At 41.4% G+C, this 22,629-nt stretch overlaps 3 protein-coding genes across 3 annotated transcripts in view; 1 reads left to right on the top strand and 2 right to left on the bottom strand.

The window, feature by feature from the left end:
• Positions 1–4,522, top strand: part of kcnq1.2 (potassium voltage-gated channel, KQT-like subfamily, member 1.2) — a 212,833-nt gene extending 208,311 nt beyond the window's left edge. The window contains exon 19 of the mRNA XM_038706981.1: positions 2,569–4,522. Coding sequence (XP_038562909.1) covers positions 2,569–2,715 — 147 coding nt within the window. The 3' untranslated portion in view covers positions 2,716–4,522. The remainder of the gene's footprint in view (positions 1–2,568) is intronic.
• A 7,474-nt stretch (positions 4,523–11,996) lies between these two features.
• cdkn1bb (cyclin-dependent kinase inhibitor 1Bb) lies at positions 11,997–16,321 on the bottom strand. The gene is made up of 3 exons (XM_038706980.1): positions 15,516–16,321; positions 15,122–15,249; positions 11,997–13,617 (listed from the first exon to the last, which is right to left on the bottom strand). The coding sequence occupies exons 1-2, from the start codon at positions 15,958–15,960 to the stop codon at positions 15,134–15,136; spliced, it is 561 nt and encodes a 186-aa protein (XP_038562908.1). The 5' UTR covers positions 15,961–16,321; the 3' UTR covers positions 11,997–13,617; positions 15,122–15,133.
• Positions 16,322–17,849: 1,528 nt separating this feature from the next.
• On the bottom strand, positions 17,850–22,184 carry yars2 (tyrosyl-tRNA synthetase 2, mitochondrial). Its single transcript, XM_038706817.1, has 5 exons — positions 21,322–22,184; positions 19,964–20,131; positions 19,656–19,811; positions 19,194–19,364; positions 17,850–18,248 (listed from the first exon to the last, which is right to left on the bottom strand). Exons 1-5 carry the CDS (start codon positions 22,155–22,157, stop codon positions 18,089–18,091), a joined length of 1,491 nt encoding a protein of 496 aa, XP_038562745.1. The 5' UTR covers positions 22,158–22,184; the 3' UTR covers positions 17,850–18,088.
• Between the last annotated feature and the right edge of the window lie 445 nt (positions 22,185–22,629).

Genomic DNA, 22,629 nt, shown 5'->3' with positions numbered 1-22,629 from the left:
GGAAACCACTGCTGCTGAAGTGTCAGCTATGTCAGTCCTGCTTGTGACTGTCCCATGTGTTGCCTGTGGTCAGAGGGAGGGTTGGGGGCAGCTGGAGTGTCACCTGTCACTGGATCAAATGCTTATATATGACACAGCAGTGGTGACACCAAATGTCAAGTTAGAGAACCTCATGTAAATTATAGTAAAAGTCCAAAGACATCTGCACAAGTGAACCATATTTAACAAAATACAAACTAGCTCATTGCTGTTAATATGTCATTTTCACCTTATACGGGTCCAAAAGACCAGATGCTGCAAGAATTGCTTAAGAATATGTTAAAATAATACATGTAAAATTATACATTGTGGCAAAAGGAAAAGTCTCACATCATGACAACATACAGTACAATATGTCAAACGCAAGATGTGTGTATTAGCAAAGAGGAACAGGGGTCACAAGTAGACTGTCACCAACACTGACTGTAGGACTCATTACAGGATATTTGCAACAAACAGTACAAACTGTAGCCTTAGAAATGACCTGTGAGTTGAGTCATCAGATAGTTTCACCAAAGTGGTACCAACTATCGAATATTAATTATTAACAGTGTTATTTTATCCCCCTGCCTGTTACTTATGTTCTCCACCTCCTCAGAAAAAAATAAAAAACACTATCTTTTTAACTTAATCCACCCTCACCTGCTCCTGCTTTTCTTAGTTATAATCACACCATCTCTTTCATAACACATCCAGACTTGGAAACACATACAAGGAGATTCTTGCAACACACAAGCTCATAACCACCAGTGGCACATTCATACACATGCAATTGCACAACCTCTCACTTTTACATCTCTCACCCACATCCATACACAATAATCAGTGGCGATAAATAAGTCTTGTGTGTTTGCAACATGCCTGTCTAATTATGTTTTTCTTGTGTCTGGGTCGGTCTCCTGGGCCACCCCTTTTAGACACACAGCAGGAGGAATTCCTGATCCATTTTAAGCTCCAACGAGAATGTTGATAAGTCTGTAGATTACTGTCCAACATGTTTATGATAGCCTATTATTCTCTAAGCTTCATCCGGGCCCAGCGCATGCTTTGTCTACTTAACGCAACTATTTAGGTCATGGTAGAGGAAAGCACTCGAATGGTGAAATATCAGCAAAAAGGGTAAAAATAAAGCAATTCTTGCCCCGTTGTTTTGTAGCCTATATTTCTGATCGAATAGTTATGTAAAGTTTGCAAGAAATTGACAAAAAATATCATAGTCAAGTCTTTAAAGCAGCCAGTGTTCTTGCACATCACCTTACACATGACCTAAAGTTCACTATATTTAACTCTAGATGTACACAACTCTTAAACATACATTTTGTTGTAATGAGATCTAGATACTAGACTCATCTAAAACTTACAACAGAGATTAGATCAGAGAACTAGTTTATTTATCTGGAATCTAAGTTTGTCAGACATTTTGACAATGGTCAGTCATTTATAAATTATGATCAATTGCGTGCTGAGATGCAATTTCATTCTTTCTATGACACACTCTGATATTTCAGATTTATGCATCCTATTAGGCCTCACATTTCAACAACAATAATAGCTGCTAAATGTCCCACTCTGCTATAAAAATGTCCAGGCCATCAGGAACACACACTAAAAGATGGGGAGAAAAGGGGCCATACCCTTAAGCCTATGAAAATGCCATTGATGTTAACTATCTGACTGTGCCCTGACAGAAATTCAGCAGTTGGGCCCGAGTTGTTCGTTATCAGCGTCTAGTAGAGACGGGAGTCTGAATCTATCTGTTCTGCCTGGTGCGTGAGATGTTATGGCTCTTTGATGTGCTTTGCTCTTTAGGCTTTGATTTACGAAGCGCCATCTTTATCATTTTCCCTGGTTTCTTGAAACCATTGGAACCATCAGAGGATATTGCTTTGTGTGTGCTTTGTAAGTACTTCAGCAGGAGAAAATATAAAAGTACAGAGGTAAAACCAAGGCCAAGGCTGTGAAGACAGAAAGTCTCTTTGAAGTCTGTGCGTCTACTTTTTTGTGGTTGTGTGTACGTGAGTGTGTCTCGCTGCGTACATGTGCAGATGTCCTCTCTTTATTTGCATGTCAGGGAGTCTATTGTCTGTTTACCTCTGTCACTCAAGTCGAGCAATTCATCTGCATTCACACCGTGGTTAGGCTGGCTGTCAGAGATGTCTCTGTTGGGTGACACACCTGTGTTTACTGTTGGGAAAGCATATAAACAACAGCAGCCTGTATGTGTGTGTGTGTGTGTGTCTTTCCGCCCACTCAGGGATCATATAGCTCAACAGCTTTAGTAATGAGTGGCTTTAGAAGGTAGACGGCGACTGGCAGACTAACATGTCATTATACCCTGCACTGCTCTGTCATTGGGATGGCAACTATATTAAAGAGGCAGATGGATACAAAACAAAAGCACAAACTCACTGGCATTCCTTGTTTGTTTCATAATGCCGGTCTGCACTGTACTTATGTTCAGAGTGTTTATCCTGGAGGCTTACAGCTGACCTAACCTGTTTGTCTTATGTCATTGTGTGTTAAATCCAGGTCCATCAGATGGATCAGAAAATGGACTCAGTCCTGCGGATACTGATGGAGCAGTTTCCACCTAAGCCGGAGCTGACGTCCAAGCCCTCCATTCGCAGGGTGACCATCCAGAAGCGCATGGGTGTCAGCATTGACGAGGGGCCCTGATGTTGTAGCAATGGTTGGACTGATGTTATGACCAAAGGAGGATTAAAGGACCAGGACTTCACATAAACTGTTTAATATAAGAGGACTCAGTCTTCCAAAAACCCCTCCTCTCTGTCATCTGCAATCCCAATTTTTCTCATTGACTTATGACCACTGAGAAGAGAACAATTTTTAATTGTTCACATAGCACATACTCTGGGACATGAGGGCCACTGAGAGCCACCGCTTCCTCCTAATGACTGTAGGCCCTGTTGGGGTCTTCTTATGTTGTCTAAATGTAGCTTGCTCTTCTGCACTACCATTGTGGGACCTCAGTCTTCCCCTGCAGCACAAATTCAAATGATTCTTATTAATTTATGTGTGGCCTGTCACTGAGGTGCATTCCTCTACTCCAAATATTATTCCAAGGCTAACTAACCCAGTAATGAAGTCGTAATGCAATCAAAGCACTCAAGTTCCCCAAAGACACAGAGAAAAACTGAGAGTACAGCCATGGCAGAGGCATTCCTCAAATCCTTCTGATTATCTTGGCACCATCCAGACCTAGTACACAACAGGGTTATTTCCATAGCCACATATCCATCTTGCCTAACTGTACTTAGGCTGCTGCGGGTGTTTGTTAGTAGTGATCGAATAACACGAGAAGGGAAGGGTAGATTATCTGTTGAGTTTGCCCTGCTTTAGGGACCGGAAGGCTGGAGTAAAAGAAATGGAACTGAAGAAATATATCTGGGTTGGGTGGCTAACATGATACTGATTTACTGCTATGTTGAAGCTAATAAAAATAGCCAAACTGCCATGACAGAGCTGAGTGCTGTGTAACAGGAATACAGTCCGACCTCAGGCATAGTCTTTCAGTTTGCTCCAAGTTTTTATATGTATATCAATCTAAAACACTTATAGCAGCACCACTACTCACACCACCATCAGGACTCTGCTTAATATCCCCTATTACCCTCTTCAGGGGGCTCACACTGCTGTGTGCAATTTGAAATAAATTTGCCCCATTAAAGCTCTGATTATTATTTCTCTCCCGAGCTAATTAAGTGCTGAATTCCTGGTAAGGGGAGATTACTCACTGTGAGTGACTAATGAAAAGAAACACTGGAAATGTGCAGAATTTAAACAGTAAGCTTTGAGGAGCAGGCACACTAATTCTGTGTGAAAGGTTTGGAAATATCAGGCTGCCACTGTGAGCACACGTTTAACATAAAAAGACAATGCTCTCACTTTGTTCCCATACTCATAGTATTTACCTGACAGGACGCTGAGGCATGTAGGAAGTAGAAAATAGAAAACTCAGCTATGTAGGTACTTTCTGAAATGATTCATTTAACTATAACACATACATTCTTAAAAAGACAAATGCATACACAAAAGAGGGTAAAAAGAAGGGAAGGGGAAAGAGGAGAGGCTTTCTCTTTCATATTTTTGTGGTGGTTAAAAAATAGCTATTATTTATCTTACATTAAATAAAGTGGTTTTATTTTATAGGTACTCTACTTTGGTGACAGACCTTGATACATATCTGCCTGTCTGTTCTCCTGTACAGTTTTATAAGAGTTGTAAATAGAATCATTGCCTTATTGTACTGTATTTATTATCATGTGGAAAGATCAACCTGGAACATGTCTGCTTGTTGAAGTGATGAGAAACACAGAGGGTGAGGCTCCTGTTGTACAGATGGATGGAAATGATTGTAAATGATATTCACACACACCCTCTGCACTGTAGCTCTGCTGTAAATAATAAAACTCCATTTCATTATGCTCTGGCCTCTCTTGGCTTGGGAGGAATTTGATTACCAGCTCGTCTATTCCATAATTTGCTTTCATTGGAGGGTGAAACCTGCCTTATAGTTTTTCGGGGCCGTTTGTTCAAACCTTGAGCTGAGCTGGGTCAAGGTAAGCCATGGGCCGGAGTTTCCATCCAACAGAAAAGCTCCTCAACTCCTCATTTCACAAATTCCTGTCACATTGCAATCACCACGAAGGGGGAAAAGAACGAAAAATAACACGTTCACCGCACCTACTTTGAACTTCAATATTCCATAACCCATTGAATGAAGCATGCAGAGGAAAAAGAGAATACATCTCATATTACCACTCAATTACATTTGCCTTCGAAGGCCAAAAAATACTGGGGATGTCCCAAGATCAGCACGGTCCAGCGCCGAGAAAGAGAGAGAGAGAGAGAGAGGAGGAAGGAGGCAGGGTCGTCCCGTGGGAGGGGTGAACAGGCAGGGGAGAAAGAGAAAGGAGGAGAGACAGGAGGAGGACAGCAGGAGTATAAGTGAGCTGGGGAAGAGAGCAAAGATGAGAAGAGAGCAAAGCCATTTTCAATTAGCCAGAGAGACTACATGGGCTGGAGGGCTGGAGGGCTGCAGAGCTCCACTGCCTTTTGTCCTCCTCTGGTTTCTATCACTGCCGGGGGATTTTGGCAGGGAGAAAGAGAGAGAGAGCAAGAAAGGGAAAAAAGAGAGACCCCGTGGCTACCTCCGTCTGTAGAGGCCGCTCTGTGTCACCCCTGTGCTCCTCTTTCATCTCAAGACTAGACAGCGAGAAGAGAGGGACTCCCACTTCAAAAGACAGTTTGATCTCAGAAGTACACAGGAGCACAACCTAAAAGGGGATCTGAGGAAGCAGTTAAAAGGAGAATATAAGGGACACACTGTCACAGATGCTGGATAGGGAAATTTGGCAAGGGTCTGTACAGAGGAGGAACTCAGGCTAGTCATGAAATGCTAGACTCTCTGAGCTTTGTCGATCGTCCGTGTGAAAATCACTGCTAAAGCTGCTCCAGTAAATAACTTCACAGATCAAATGTCCATGTGTAATGTGAAAGGGGTCACTTATAGTGATGAATCCACAGATAATTATCATGTGTCCCCCTAACTCTTTGTGTGGGGTTTACAGGCCACAACTTGAGCGAGTGGTAGTTGTCAGGCTGTGCGGTCGTGTCTGCCCACCATTGGTGCACTTGGAGGCCACCTGTCTAGAGAGGCCCAGGCATATAGAGGCCCAGCGGTGCTATATGAAAGCAGATATGACTCAACAGGTGTGTGTGCATGTGTGTGTGTTTGTACTGTGTCAACCAAGATTGTGACAAACAATGTCAGCAGCAGCTGATGCTGGCCACTCTGTCAGGAGTTGTCCCTAAATAGCTGAGGGCAGCAGTTGCCAGGATGACAGTTGTTGCAGCTCCTTGCTCTCCCCCACACCTCTTCACCAAAGAATATTTGACATTCCCACTTTTGGTCTTGCAGTATAAAATAGACTGTTTCACTTTGTTCTGATGGCCTTAGTCTGGCTCAAAACCACCATAAAACACCCAATAAACACACACCTGTAAATCCATTAGTCAAGCATTAATGTGCTACCAAAAAACAGCTCATATAGGAACTGAAAGGGAGTTGGGAGCAATGTCAAAATCACTGTTAAGCCCTCTTATTACTTAAGTATTGAATTGCTTTCTATGGTTTCCTTGTGGGAAATGCAGTGGTAAAGTTCCTCATCTTAAATGGTCCCACAGTACCCTCCGTATCCTCTTATCCCTAACTCAGAAAACTGGTGTCTGTGCAGCTTTACACAACAGCAACAGATACAGTATGCCCTTTGAACCCTTTTCTGTTTGGTCCGAGCAGGGTGACATAACCCCATGTGATAATAAATCAACCAGAGGCCAGGAGGTTAGATTGACCCCTTGTGACCTTTGGCCTTACAAGATTTCCCTCAGCCATAAGCCTGTGGCTCACCATGCCCTGCCTCTCTCCGTGACCAGAGAAAAGCTCAGCAGCCAAGAACAACAGCACAAACCGGCACCATTAGGATCCAAAGCTCCGTCTGAGCTTCTCAGTTTCACATCCTGGGTCCAGCCAGCCATAGAAACTCCACCCTGGGCTGGCTCTGCTAAGTGTGACTGCTGCTAATGTGTTGTTACGGCTGCTGCAGATTTGAGCAGAGGGGGTAAAGGAAAACTGGTGGGGGGGCTGCCTATATGGGTCATATTATTAGGGACTTTTTCCCCAGACGGGGAGAGGATTCCTAGCTAGAAACTGGAAGGACTTCAGTGGTGTGCTGGTGTTTGGCCCGCCGAGGCAGAATGCTAGGCATGGGGGACAGCTGCACCACGGAGCTACTGTAAGACAGAGAGGTCGGAGGGGGGGTATACAGTACTATACAAGCTTTGACTGTCAGTCCAATGTTATGTAAAATTGTAAACGTATTTTTAATCAGAAAAGGGAAGTGAAAACAGGACATGAACAAAAAGAACTAAGCATTACTAGAAAAACTTGTTGTACAGTTCTGTGCAATATAGTTTCATTATTATACACTTCTTGCTTCTTGTTACACACAACACAAATTCTCTGAAGTGATGTATGAAGAATGAGGTTTCAAGGATGATGAGGAGATAAGGATGATGCAGATTTCTGTCCACCTATCAACCGCTATCAAAATCCCAATCAACTGCCACTGAGTCTATTATTATGGTGTGTAAACCAAATATGTATATCTCTTGATTTTGTCCCTGCCTCCTCTCCGTTTGATTTACACAGCAAGGCAGCTTAAATCCCCAAAACAGCAACACCATAATCTTCAGTGGGTGAAAATTAAAAAACAGAGTGAACAATTGAACATTGGGAATTCAATGGACCACATCCACTGCTGTCCAAAAGCAGAGGGAGGTTTTGCATGGTGAAAATTCTGCTTTTCTCATTGAGCCCTGTGTTGGAGAACATGTTCACTCATTCTTATGGCAGGAATCCTTTCAACACCAGAACTTAGGGCCCTGCAGCGCAGAGGCCCCACAAGCCTCCTGATGAGGGCAGCAGAAGCAGGATGAAAAAAAAAAAACACACCTTAAAAAAAAGTGTGGGTATATTCATATGAAATGTGGGCCGCTTTATTGCTTGTGAAAAATGGAAAGTTGATGCATTTCTGGCACCGGTCAAAAATGATGCTTAAGACAGTTTTCCATTTTGTGTCATTTTAACCGACAGTGTTCCCTTGTCATTGCTTTAGACATTATGGCAGGCCGGCTTGGTGGATGGGATGTAATTTGATGTATACTGTGGTCACTGCTGTAAGATGTATTTTAACTGACTGGAATTATTGCCACATACATTTCTGCAAATGTTACAAAAAGTTGCATCACATGGAAATATTTTGCATCATGTCAATATTGAACACATCCAAACACACGCCCATACTGTCGTCATCATCTGTGTGGAAAAGCTCTTCTGCTATTTTACACAGTTAAGTACATCATGCATAAAGTTATACTTCACACATAACTCCGTTAACTACAACCTTCGTTTGGTCTCTTCGTTCTTAAGTCTCCAGAGGACCTAAACACAACACTCCAACATACTCACACACAATTTGACTTTCATTGAAGCGCTGTCTCCACCACTGTGGACTACCATGTATCACTGAAGTTACACACACACACACACACACAAATTCCCCCCTGCTGCTGAAATAATTTATCCAGTGACTTCTTCCACCCTTACTATTCCTATGATTGTATATATCAGAGCCTGTCTGTGACAGGTCAAATTAGTCAGGGGGTATTAGATAGCTAGAAGTGATAACTTATTTGATTAATTAGGTAAGTTATTATGCAAACAAATATGATATTTCCTGCATTTCTCAGTTTTACATCATTGTACATTGTATACCTTTGAGTCTGGTCTGACAAAACAAGCAATAAGAAAATGTCAAGAAAAAAAATGTCGCCAAGAAAAAAAATTCTATCTGCTCTGCACAGATGTTTCAGCTGGAAGGCCTGCCTCTATTTCTCAGCCAAACGTATCTAAACGCATCCTTGGACATTCCTGACAGGATTACTGGGCCAGGTACCATCCACTGGTCAGGAGAGAGAGAGATAGAGAATGAGTCAGAGTGAGTGTGCAGCACAGCCTGCTTGTTTTCATGTCTCGCGCTGCGTGCTTGAGCAGATTTGCCTTGATAAAAGATAAAGGCTCTTTGATAGGCTGCAGGTGCTCTGCTTTAATGAGCATTACCCCTCCATTAACCCCCCCACCCACACACACACACACACTATTTCTTCCCTGCAAAAACATACCACAGACACACATCTGCACATCTGTCATTCGATGCTCTGCAGCATCTCCCTAACATCTCCTCCCCCTGCTCCCCGCCTGTCACTCATCCTCCCAGACTCATACACATCTCACAAGCTCCGCACATCACACACCGCAGCGTTTGAGGAACCAAAGCGACGTCAGAGCACACGCTATTCAATGAAATAGTTTTCTTGTATTGATACAGCTTTCCTGGCTTGCTGAATCCAATTGAGCTGTCCAATAAAACATCCAAACCCCACCTACACTGGGCATTCCAGGCAGGCTAAAACAAACGCTCAGAGAAATGGAAAAGAAATACAGTTATTCAGATGCAATTTGGCCTGCTCACATCCTGTTAGAGGCACATTGGAGAAAGAGAGAAACAGAGGGAGAAAGACAGAGAGAGGGGGTGTTAGGTGTTTGTTTGTGGGCACTTGCTTTCCCCTCATTCAGAACCTGAGGTGCCAAGGGAGTAGCTTCATGACGTGGGTTGTGGTCTGGGCAGGAAACATGGGGAGGAACTTGTGACTTTATATTAAGTGCCAGGGCGGTTAACAGGAAAAGATAACCTGTTTCTGTTGATATAGCAAGGAAGCGTGAATTTTTGGCACATGCGAGATGTTGCAGAGAGGAACAGGCCAACGATGCCTTCCACGTCTCTGATTGACTGGCTCACTGGAATTTCCTCGAGTTCACTGTGGTTTTGTTTGGGTGGCTGTGATGGAGTGTTACAGGAATGCTTTCAGTGACATTCCTGCTGTTACAGAAAAGGTGTTTCTTATTCAAGGAGAGATACTGGTGCATCATAGTGGCTGCACAGTGTAGTCTCATCAATGGCCTCTAGAACAACTGACCACTAAACAGTATAATTTAAGCAGACCTACTCTACATTGTGAAACAACTGTGTAATGTAGTAAAGTAGTGGTTCTGGAATTACTCATTGCTGATCAGCCACTTCAAGAGAAATAACATGGAATGATAAGTCATTATCTGTCATTGGGTTATAGTCACATCAAAAACAGGATAGAATTGTGCTAGCCGATACACAAGGCAAAAAAAGATGTGTAATTCATAATTCATTTGTCAGACTTCTACAAACAGCATTTTATGGTCACTGTGTGTATTTATTACATTAGTGTGGTGAGATTATACCTCCCATTGCCTGATGAAAATAAGAAAATGCTCATGTTGCACTTGAGTAATAAAGGGTCGTTGACACCACTTACATTACAGTGCATGTGCTCATTGTATAGATAAAAATAATGCTATGATAAAATGCCATATCCCTATATATATATAAATCCCTATAGCATGGGATTGCCCTCTGCAGCCATGCAATGCTCTCACTCAGTCACTCACACACACACACACACACACACACACATTCATTACCATCAGAATTTATGGTTATTACACTTACACTATTGCACACAATTTTCTGATGAGCTTTGCTTTATTGTCATATATTTAGTATATATATTGTGTATAATTTCCTGTCAATTCTCTGTGCATCCTACATGTTCTTACTTGCCGCAACCACAATGTGCCTCAATGCAATTTTTTTTTCTTAAAATTCCCTAAAGCATTTTTAATTGAAAAGAAAATTCCTGTAATTTTCATAATTACATAAATAAATATTACATTTAAAATCAAAGTTGCAAGTATGTTTGTATTATTTTAAAAATAATTTGCATAGAGTTTTGAAGGTTTAAAATAGTTAACACTGTTTTACTGTAGTATTGGTTGAAACACACACTTCCTCCTCTTCTGCCTCCATCCAACCAATCGGTCAACCAAACAGACACCAAATCAGTTATTCAGTCAGTCAGTTAGTCAGACAGCAAGCCACATAGTCAAGCAGTCAGTCAGACATCCAGTCAGTCAGTCTGTTGTTTGGGCAGGGTGGAGGCTCGTAGACAGGCTCTTTGTCTGAGCAGAGAAGCCCCAGACACAACAGTGGTCGGCCCCGGCCCCTTACAATGGCCCTCCACAAAAGCCCACACACTGGGACAATGGGCCAGGCTCAGAGTGGGGGTGGACGGCTGAGCTGAGGTTACCCACCTGCACACTTCAGGACCCCCACACCCTGTGACACACACACACAGCCCCCACCCATCCAGCTTTAAAGAGCGGCTGCAGGTGTCTTCCTGTGTCTGTGGCACAAGGAGGAAGCAGGGAGATGCCTGCAGTGAAAGAAATAATTTTGGGTTTTACAGCAGAGGATGTGCCATGACAGAGACCGAGACACATGTGTAGTAAAGTTACCACAGGTCAAAGGGTGTATAGCCACGGATTAGGGCTCTGCTGTTGGCATACATCACTCACAATGGCAAGACATTTTTATGTAAAAGAAATCAGAAATAAAAAAATATTAAGTTACATAAGTTACAACTAAGTTACATAAGAGCACCAATGGATTTTTTGTACTAGGTTGTGTTTCTGTAAGTGCTCCCCTCCCCAGTTTTATTTTATAGTTATAACTGGATTTCATCGGTAAATATTAGAACAAAGTCAATAATTATATAAACGTATTTTAAATATGATAAATAGATTGAAAGATATATTTTTTAAATCATGAAAGTTCTATTGTAGATATAAATAAGACGTACAAAAATACACCAACTTGATTTAAATTTCACCACTAAGTAAAAAATTTTTTTCTCTTCAATAATTTTAAATAAATGTAAAAACCTGATTAGTGGAAGAAACTATTTAAGTTGAAAATATAATTTCACACACATCAGTCCACAACAGTCTCTCTTCCTCTTCCCTCACACACTTACTTGCCTACACAGTCACAGAAATAGATGTTACTGAAGCCATTACAATATTACAAAATAATGAAGTTGCAGTATTTTAGTTTGCAGTTGAGAATTGTATTCTGAGCTCAAAGCACTTACATTCCCCCCCCCCCCCCACAAGAGCCATGCGAATGATAAGTTACTGAATGTTACTGGCTGCAACAAGTGGTCTGCTTTCCCCGCTCTCTTTTTCATTGGATGACCAAAGTGTCAATCATCAGCCCCAAAACGCTGGTGGATTCATATTGGGAGTGTCACTACATACCAGCATGCATCCATCCACAGAAATCCCCTCACACCGCTGCTGCTGAAAATGCTCAACACTTCCAAAATTTGTGTGTGAGAATTATGGTGAATTTACACCAGTGTAAAAAAAGCAATGACAAGTCAGATAGATTTAATTTTCTCTTTTAATTGATTGCAACACATTTTATAACCACACATTACATAATGCACATCAAATTATTTTATCAGGCTCAGTTTGCAACCTTATTGATAAGAAAAAAAACAAAAAAAAACAAACAAACAAAAAAAAACCAACAACAAAAACTACCAAAAATATGCTTTTACAAAATAAGACAATTATAATAAAGTAAATGCCACTTTGGATAACCGTAATCAAAAACCCATTTTTTATTCTACATAAAAAAAGCTTGACATAAATAAGTTAGTATAATTTCTCAGTGTTTTTACAAAATTATGTACATAGGTACATTGCAAAGATTTACACAAATACACAGGCATGGTGACTGCATTTCTGAGACAAGCTGTTTTCTCTCTCCATCCAGGTGTACACTGGTCTCTTTGAATATAACCCACATTTTAGGCAAATAAAGGGAAGCTTTTAGATGCTCACATTTGCATCCTCAGCAGGCTAACAACATTGGTGAAAAAGAAAATACAAACATGAACGGAAACTTACGGCTAGGTTATCACAAAGTAATACAATGTGAAGTCAATTAAGGAGCACCGGTGGTGCTGGCAACCATACTGAAGCAACCATGTATTTGGTATTGTAGGACATTCAAAGCCTTTTCAGAAAACCTCCTCTCTGAAGAGCGGCTGATGACACAAAACAAATGTAGTCAAAGAGAGGATGACTTTACAACACAACCTGTGCAGTTTGTATGGTCTTTGTCCTTCAATATCTGAGTACCTCAAAACTCCAGAGGAAATCAAAACACACCATTACAATGTGGCTGAGGTGTGCAGGAGAACTTGAGAAAAAAAAAAAATATATATATATAGATCATATTCCAGGATTCAATTGATGCTAAGAGCACCTATCACAAAATAAATATCGGGTGATGTAAAGGAAGTCTTAACAGAAATACACTTTTTTTCCTTTCCCTGTGTTGATTTCCTAGGGAAATAGATCTTATAGGAGAACATGCATGTGGTAACAGAAATGACCAGAGGGAGGAAAAATAAAAAAACAGATGAGCTACATTTGTACCATTCTTCACTGCTGAGTTAGGATGATGACGGAGTGAAGATACACTGTTAAGAAACTGTAAGAAGCCATGATTGTGTTTTAAATGTAGCAATTAGGGACCATGTCAAAGTCAAACTGCCTTTCATGAAATAATAAAATATCAAACAAAACAGCATTTTGGAAACATGTATCAAACTACACTGCAATTCTTCAAGTCAAATCAAAATTCACACCATTTTACATCGAGGATTTGTGTTCAAATCATAATGTTTTCTTATGTGCTACATATGGAGAGAAATATAATATATGTATATTTATTTACACACAGGTAGTTAAAAAAAAAAAAAAAAGGAGCAAAAAAGGAAATCAAACCTAATTGCACGCTGCTACATTGACTGCTTTTAGAGGCAGTAACTTTTTAATTGAGTGCCACAACTTTAGTGTTTCTATTCAGTGCTTCAACAGCGTCCTCCCCCGTCTGCAGGAGAGTTGATATGTTTGATGCTGTGTAGTTCCACTTCCAAACTCGGCCAACACTGAGGTTTCCCCCGTGAAAAAGGGGAAATAAATCTTCGACTCTGTGGGAGGTGGGGGGTGGGGGGGGGGGACAAACAAACAAACAAAACAAAAAAATCAGATGAAAGAAATATAAATAAGAGGTTGCAAGGTTAAGACTAACTTACAGCACTAAGCTTCATGCATCACTCACAGAAAACATTGCAAATGAGTGAGAATGGACAGAACATGTGTGCATAGTTTTCAGTTAAAACATGGAAAATGTGTGTTTCCCTGTCCTCTTGCACTTTGGCAAAAGGAGGATTCATTGGAAAGCAACTAGACAGTCACCAAGCTATGGTGCAAATAAAATTGTCCAGCAAGTGTTGTTTTTCTTGTGTCTGTTATTGAACTGATGCAAGAAGTGTTTGTTAGCTCATTCTGATGAATGCACAAAATATTATAGGTGTAAAAATAGCAGAAGATTTTATTTTGCCCTAGCACTTTCACTGTTTTGAATTTTATACTTATGTGTAGAATTTTTAAAACAATTGGGGCAACCATGAAGGTAAAAACAGTAGACATGTATACAAAAAAATATTTTTCAGAGAACCATAAACTTAGTGTTTATTCTTCCTAATAATCACATTGTTTTCTTTATATTTCAGTGTTCTTAAAAAAAAAAAAAAAAAAAAAATGTTAGCCATTCCTATATAGACTTCACCCATTTCCACAGATAAAATATATATACACACACACACACACACTAAAAGGCAGGTGTATCCTTCACTGCAACCAGTGACAGTTCACATCCTGCCTCTACAGTATAGATTTCATACATTGTTCCCTCCTCCATGGCCAACAGGCTCACTTGATTTTAGACCTGCACGGCTCTTCTGCAGGCTCTACACCAGCAGAGACAGATATGTGTGTATTAACATTAGTGTGCAAAGTGTGTGTGCAGCAGATACACACACACACAGACCAGCCCCTTCCCGTCCCTGCTCTGTGTTGAGGGCAGTGGCTGCTGACGTGTTACTACACTGTTGTTCAGCACACTTGTTTACAGTTCAGGCTCGCTGAGGCAGGCAGCGGTTGTAGTAAAAAAGGTGTAAATGCGCAGACACGGTTTTACTCTAAACTCCTCTTGCACCAATCATGCATCGAAACAGTGAGGGGGAAAAATACAACTGAAAAGTGAACTCTACCAGCTGCGGCAACCGCTTTTACAATTACTATTACTACTAGGGCTAAATGAATGGGACAGCTCGACAACACCTTTGAAGTGCACGCACAAGAGTATTTTGCTTGCGAACGCTGCACACTTGTTTGAAATCCAAATTTAAAATCAGCATTTAATCCGAACTGCAGAGGGGTTGCGTTAAGGACCCCACCGATAGTACTGTAATAATACAATAACGATTAAAAATGTTTGTTTAAATTTTATTCGCATCTGTCTTTCGAGGCAAACAGCTGGAACAGTGGGGACGTAGTCTGCATTGTCTACCCTGACGATGGTAAACAACCAACTTTAGTTACACTATGCAGAAGCCCATAAGAAAAAAAAAAGTCAAAACAGTTTCTTACCTTTTCTCTTCCTCACGTTTGCCTCTTGGGACTAGTCTTTCTGGGTGTGTGTTCTGCAGAATAGGTCAGGCTTGGACAACTAACCTCATCTGAGCTGGTGTGTGACCTCTTGTTTTGGGCCGAAGGGTCTGCAAAAGCAAAATCCGCCGTCAGTTAAAACTACTTTAGAGAAATAGATAGAAAACTATGGTCCAATTTAACTGTCTTGCTGCATGTTTTAAAAAAGGTGCACATTTTCATTTTGTTCCAAAATGAGGCTTATTAAAAATAATAATCGATGCACTTCAGCCTGATGGGCAACACAGCCTACTACCACCGTGGTCGACAATGTTTCAATAAACTCCAGCCTGGCTACCTGTTACAAAGAATATAATGGTTGATGTTAAGTTAGTACCGTGATATGCAGGTCTTTTCCTCAGCCCGGTGCACTGCTCCGTGCACTCCATCTGTCCGTCAGATCTGTCGGTAACGTTATCTTCGTTCGGAGCCACAACACAATTATGATTCCCATTTAAATCCACGTTGTTATTCCCAGCGGAGCAGACGCCCTTCTCCCTCCTCGGCTGTTTGCTGTAGAAACTCGGGACGTCTCTGTAATCAACTAATTCCCACTCGAGCCTGCCGTTGACCCGCGGCGTGTGATTGGCGAAGTCGAAGCCCCACTTGGCGGAGGCAGCCTCTTCCATCTCCCGAAAATGTCCCTTTAAATCCCTCTTTAACTCTTCGTGATCCACCGAGCCGAAGAGGTTTCTGCAGGCTGACGGTTTCGGGTGATCAGACACCCGGGGGTCCGTCCGCTCCAGCGTCGGGCTCCCGTTTGATAGTCGAACATCCGACATTTTCCCCCCAAAAGAAAGACAATATTTTTCAAACAGCCAGGAGCGTCCAGTTTTCACGAGAAAAACACACCGCTCAAAAACAACGGGTATCTCCTCGTCTCTGAGCAAGATCCAAAACAAGCGTAAAACGACTTATGCCATGCATACGTCGAGGTGGAGACGGTAACGGCCGCGGCGTTTTGGAGTCCAATGTAGTCTGCGCGGATCATCAAAACAAAGTGGTCAGGAACTGAAGCCGCTCTGTCAATTTCGTCTTGTAGTGAGAGAAACAGCAGACAAACCTTCTCAGTACCCAATATGGCGATTGAGAGATGTACTTGGGATTGAGAGTGGAGCTTGACTGAGGGAGGGGAGGGAGGGGGGAGGCAAAAATGATTGACACACAGAGCTATTTAAATGGCAAGAAGGCCGCTCATTGGTCAAAGCACGTAAGCCCGCCCACTTCTCTTAAGGTGGACCTGCTTGTTGCGGCAGGCGCGCAACATCCTGCACGTCTGTATATTATTGCTTAATATAACACAATATCCAAGTTGTTCTTCAAACTTAAACTGCATTGACAACGAAGAGACCTTATTGAAAACATGTCAATACAAGACTACTTTGATTATGGTTTGACAATGCCTTTCTATTTTTTTAAATAAACACGTTGCATTTTATTTTTTGTCCAATGAGAAAATACTTTATCCTACTCACAATTGTTTTCTATTTCCACTACCAAATTAGAGTAACAGTTTATTTTGGCTAGTGATGAAAGATGCTGACACATTTAAATATTAACTGGAAGGGGTTAATAATGCAATTTCAAGAACCGTATCCTAACAGCAACCCCCCCCCCCGAACTTTGAGACGTACCAAATTTTTGTTTTAAATTCAAATGACCTTTCCTGCATCTACAGACTATACTACACAAAACACAAATTTGTATACAAATAGAAAATCCAACAGCTACCAATACCAAAACAATTGCCAGTAAGATTTGAAACAAAAAGTTTGATGCAGTCTACAAAAAACAATCTGTTAAAAACGAATTGCTTATAAATTCCACCTTAAAAGAGATTACATGTCTGAAAATACATGGGCTAGAGCTTTAAGGTGTGGGCCCTGTACTAGAGTAGGTGTACCCCCCCCCCCCCAATGTAAAAACTATCCTATTGTGAAAAAACATAACACAAATAAAAATCATTTCTGCAACTTGGAGAAATGTGTATCTTTATGACATGGTATTCCAACCAGTTCTCTGGAGCTGAGAGGGGTGAGTCAAGGTCAGCACACACCAGACCCTGTCCTCATCTCCACCAGCCCCCAGGACAAAGAAATGAACAGATGTACTAGGAATAAAAAGCACACACATCTCCACATTGAGAAGTCTGCAAAAGCAAAAACAAAGACTGATAGACAAAGGCCCTGAAAGTTAAATAGTTATTTACACCACAGTGAAAATGTCGTATACTTTAAGGAAAAATCTAACACCAATCTTGAAAAAAAAAGTCAACTAATGGAAGTAATTAATTTCTGGATTCTAAAAAGAATGAACAAGCAACATTACTTTATTTAGGAATTTATCTAAAACCTTGTTCCTCTCTTGCTGGAACAGTTTACACCTTCCACCACTAAGTCAGCAGAAACAGCCACATGAAGACAGATGCTGGCCTCATGTTCACATCACATTGAATGGAACACGATTTGCTTAAAATAGAACCATAACCTGTTTGCAAGAAATGATGCAATTTAATTTTACTGTGAGCAATTATTAACCTATGGGGTCACAGCAGGGTATGTGGTGCAGCTGTGGGGCCTGCAGCACCACAATTTATGGTTGGGACACTGCTGCCCCCTAGTGTTCAATTTGCAAAATCACTTTAGCGGTACAAAGTCAGCAGGCAACAATCTTTATATCAAATGCTTTTTAATACCATAGCTTGAGATACACATTACATCTGTACATATACATATTTATATGACAACCACAGGCAATCATTAAGGGTTTAGGCTACTCCAAAAACCCAGTATAATCCAAATTATCAGTCCATCCAAGTCTCTGCGCTGACCTTGCAGGACAGTACTAGTCACCTACCTTCTCAGTAGGTCCATCATAGGTTAAACTGGTCCTTTGCGAGAGCCAACAGCCTCAGAGACTGAGCCACTTGATGATATAGAAGTTCTTTTTGCCCACTCTAAGCAAGGTTAGTCCATTCGATAGGATATGAAGTTTGGGGATCAGTACCTGCTCTGGTTCATCTGTCCGCCTGTGGTTAATCCATACTGCTCCCTCCAAAACCATTCGATATCTGCACACAAACATTTTAATAGTCAGTTAGTACAGGGTTTCTTCTCTGAAAACTTCTGAAAGAGTCAGGACATTGCTGCAAAAAATGTCACCCATCTTTCCACACTTAGAATGGATATAAATGATGAAAGTTCCAACCAATTTCAATCAACTTCATACGCATTGCAATACCTCATTCAATACACATTTAGTCAAGACTACCTGCCAATCATTTTATCGATTAATCATTTGAGCTCTTTATCATGGAAAGATGCCAAACATTCTTGTTCTAGCTGCTCATCTCTGTAATTGCTGCACTACTCTGTTTTATATCATTGAAAACTGGACATAGTTTGGACTTTTGGTTGAACAAAACAATCAATTTGAAGACATCATTATAGGCTCTTGGAACTTTGTGAAGGACTTTTAAAAATGATCAATATTCTGATATTTTATAGATTAAACCACTCATCTAAAGAAAAGTGACTACATTTTAAATAACTTAAAAAAGGTATTAAATAATGAGAATAATCATTAGTTGCGGCTCTACAAAAATATGCACTTAAAATATGAGACAGGATTTGGTTATGTACTAAATAGTCTGATCACCTAAACTGAAAAACAAACAAACATTGAATTACATATAAATGTACTGTGCTGCCGCTCCAATGCAATGCATGTAAAAGGTATTTCAACAGCAACATTTGTTTCCAGACATGTCGACTCATTTACCTTAAAGCTAGGTTAGGCAATTTATTTCAGAAGCATTTTCTGCTATGTGTGTTGAAATTCTCTTTACACCCCGATAACATCATTAATGACCTAAAAGCTCCAACTGTGAATCATGTAACACCGTCTATGGGAAAGATCAATGGGAATTTGTCTTCCAGAACAAGGGGCGCCTGAAATGACTCCTCCCACTTCGCAGCTCTATTAGATTTAAGGAAAACAGGACTGGAAAACCTACCCTTTGGGTCCCTCTGGGATGGCGTTGACCCTGCGACAGGCATCTATCACAGTAGTTCCTGGCTCCAACAGCAGCTCATGGAAGGGAGCCTCCCTGAAGAGCTCTTGAAGCTCCTCGTCACTCATTTCCTCCAAGGCCTGCACACTGCTGTGGTACAGCGCGTTGGTACATCTGCAGTGATAATGTTAAACATGACTTTTCTTCTCTGAAAAGTTAAGTTGTCCTCTCTGCAAGAAGGTCAGAGGTCATGGGGATTGGGCCGCTACAGAACAGTGAGTTAAGGAGTTGGTGTTTTCCTCAATTACACTTATTTATTTTCTAACTGAATGAATTCCTGCTGTCTCTAATAGGGTGACCTAAATAAACAACATGTAAAAAAGTGTAAGAAATGACCAAGAAAAAAAAAAATTAAATAAAAGAGTATTAAACACCACATTGAGTACAAACACAGCTTGTGCTGACCTCTTTGCACTCTCAAGGCCCTCCTTTCCATGAACCAGTTTCGTCACCTCTGCGGCCAGTCGCTTATGTGCAAGGCGTTTACCTGGATCTTCTCTCTGCTGCTCCATCAGCCTCTCTACCTCTGCCAGAGGCAGGAAGGTAAACAGCTTCAGGTATCTGCAAAAAGGCAACACTATATACGTCAGTTTCCTGTTACAGTTCACAGAATACCTACATTTACAGTATGTTAGATTCTACCTCAGGTGTTTTCAGATCTTGCATGGTAATCTTATCTTTGTAACAAAAATCTTTCATCTGGCTTCACCTACCCTTCCACGCTGGAGTCAGGCTGCCTGAGAAAGAACTGGTAGAGTTCAAAGGGAGATGTCTTGTCTCTGTTGAGCCACACTGCATTGCCTGCAGTCTTCCCCAGCTTGTCCCCAACAGAGCTGGTCACCAGCGGGATGGTCAGGCCATACACCTCCTCACCACTTACTCTGCAGAGGAATAAGGATTTATTAACCAAGTGCTGCATGTCTGGAGTAAGTATTTCAAAACCTGTGAGAGGAATGGTCCACATCGATGAATTGCTGGTGCCTTTTAGCCTGCTTAATTTGAAGGCGGGGAAAACAATTTAAAGTTTCAGTGCAATCACTGGGATAGTGATGCAGCTAAAGATTATCTTCATAGTTGACAATTCTGTTGATTATTTTCTTGATTAATCAGTCTGTTTAATGTCAGTAAATAGTGGAAAATGTCAGTTTCTCATAGCCCAAGAGGATGTCCTGAAATGTCTTGTTTGGTCCACAACCCGAAGATATTCAGCTTACTGTCATAGAGCAGTAAAGAAACCGGACAATATTCACATTTAAGAAGCTAGAAAGAATTCTTAAAAAATTACTCAAACCAATTAATCGATTATCAAAACAGTTGGCGATTAATTTAATAGTTGACAACTAATTGATTAACCTTTGCAGCTCTAGTTTTAAATAAATTAATAAATTACAATTACAGTATTACAAAATGAGATCCTGGAGATGTTGTTTTACATGTGTGATCGGCATAGAGGAACACATTCACTGTATTAAACATCAATTTAACTATTTAACAAATTGATTTATATACATCTGCCACGTAAAAACATTCTGATTAATATAGTGATAGATATAAAGATTATATATATATTCACAGAGGACATATATCTAGTAAGAATGAACTCATACCCAGGCATCAAATTGCCCAGTTGATCAGTGCCTCCAAGCTGAATCTAGCAGTATCAGTTAATCCCAAGCGTTTGCTGATTAACAGCAGAACGCCTCCAGTTTGATAACTACACTAAGATTTAGGTGACATTCTTGATTTTTAGTTAGACACGATTTTTAGTTAGACACGAAGGCCTACGAATTTGACAGGTGTCAACAGAGCATAAATCAATCTAAAGTGTGCCAATGTTTGAAATTGTTGAAATGTATAGTGTGTAAAGTATGCAGAATTAGGCACTGGCTCGTGACAACTAACAGAAGACGCTTAGTCACATTTTTGGTGTGTGTAATCACCAAGGCTCAATGGACATATTAACCCAAATGAATTTTCAGCGACGTTTGGAACTATGCTCTCTAACCACGCATTACAAGATATACTGCCGATTTAACCTGCCGTACGAGTTTCAAGTAGGATGGTCATTTACTTGTGAATGAACTCATGGCCAGACATCAAATTGCCCAGCTGGTCGGTGCCCCCGAGCTGAATCTTGCAGCCGTATATTTGGTTCAGGTGGTAGAAGTCATAAGCTTGGAACACCTGGTAGGTGAACTCTGTCAGGCTCATACCGTCTGCGCTCTTCAGCCTGGACTGCACGCTGTGGCGGCTGAGCATGGTGCCCATCCTGAAGTGCCTTCCGGCCTCCGACAGAAACTCCACCACGCCCCAGTCCTTGTACCAGCTCAGGTTGTTCAGTATAGTCACGGTGCCCAGCTTCTTGGAACTGTCGTGAAAATGCATTTCGTGGTTGGTGAAAATCCTCTGGAGGCTCTCGCGGATGCAGCGGGTGCTCGCCTCCACGGCGTCCGTTGACAACCGCTCCCTCTCGCTCGTTTTCCCACTCGGGTCTCCGATTTGTGCCGTGGCCCCTCCGAGCACAGCTAGGACGTGGTGCCCGGCGTTTCGGAAGTGCAACAGGCCGATGATAGCGAGCAAGTTGCCCACATGGAGGCTATCGGCCGTGGGGTCAAAGCCGCAGTATACAGTCTGAGCACCGGACTGGAGCAACCGGGGGAGCTGGTCCTGCGCTGCGTCTTCAGGGAAAGATTCCTTTAAAATACCTCGTTTACTTAGAGAAAAGAGCAGTCCGTTATGTCTAGTTGAAGAACTGTGAAACGTAGACCTGTGTGTGAGGCAAAAACTCGTTCGCCTAGGCCAAATACAGGATCCATGCTGCGATACATAACGACAGATTCTTGCCATGGACGCAGCCATATTGGACAATGTGATAAGAACGAGGAGGAGGAGTTGAGAATCAGGCATAGTTTGTCAGGAGCAGAGCGCCCTCTAGTGCACTGGTTCTAAGAAAAGAAAAGCGCGGTTTGTTGCACCTAGGTGTTGTGGTGCACAATGAAAAAGGAAGGGGGGTTACAAACCAAGCACAGTGGTGTGTGGCAACTGTCCTCAGACCTCCAGGAGCATTAGGCTAACAGTAAGTGTGTCATGCACTTGGGGGCCGTGGAGCAAAAAGTATCCATAGATCCTTATTGACACCCTGCACGACCGGCACCATTTTTCTGTGAATTAGATACTGTTACATTTTAAATAAATGATTTAAACTGCTTTATATAGGAATTTGCAACCAATTTAATTAAAGGTATTAAAAAAATAATAGTTTTTAGGCCCTTAGTGCACCTACACAAGACAGTGTTTTTAGCTGATTATGGTAATTTAGTGATGCATATTCTTAAACATAAAATGTCCACACATACACACATTTCACTTGGTGCACCAG

This window comes from Micropterus salmoides, unplaced genomic scaffold (assembly GCF_014851395.1).
Source record: "Micropterus salmoides isolate LMB-PRFRI ecotype aquatic unplaced genomic scaffold, ASM1485139v1 Ms_hic_scaffold_8, whole genome shotgun sequence".
Classification (NCBI taxonomy): Eukaryota; Metazoa; Chordata; class Actinopteri; order Centrarchiformes; family Centrarchidae; genus Micropterus; species Micropterus salmoides.
Note: the sequence above shows the minus strand (reverse complement) of the source record. Positions and strands in the feature narration are given on the sequence as shown.

What these genes read in the sequence shown, in the direction of transcription:
- cdkn1bb (XM_038706980.1), bottom strand. Translation starts at nt 15,960, where the DNA reads ATGTCGGATGTTCGACTATCAAACGGGAGCCCGACGCTGGAGCGGACG. An exon ending in GAAAAGACCTGCATATCACG is followed by an intron (nt 15,250 to 15,515) that starts GTACTAACTTAA and finishes TTGCTTTTGCAG; the next exon opens with ACCCTTCGGCCCAAAACAAG.
- yars2 (XM_038706817.1), bottom strand. Translation starts at nt 22,157, where the DNA reads ATGCCTGATTCTCAACTCCTCCTCCTCGTTCTTATCACATTGTCCAAT. An exon ending in GGCCTTGAGAGTGCAAAGAG is followed by an intron (nt 19,365 to 19,655) that starts GTCAGCACAAGC and finishes TTATCACTGCAG; the next exon opens with ATGTACCAACGCGCTGTACC. An exon ending in ATCCCAGAGGGACCCAAAGG is followed by an intron (nt 18,249 to 19,193) that starts GTAGGTTTTCCA and finishes GTTTGTGTGCAG; the next exon opens with ATATCGAATGGTTTTGGAGG.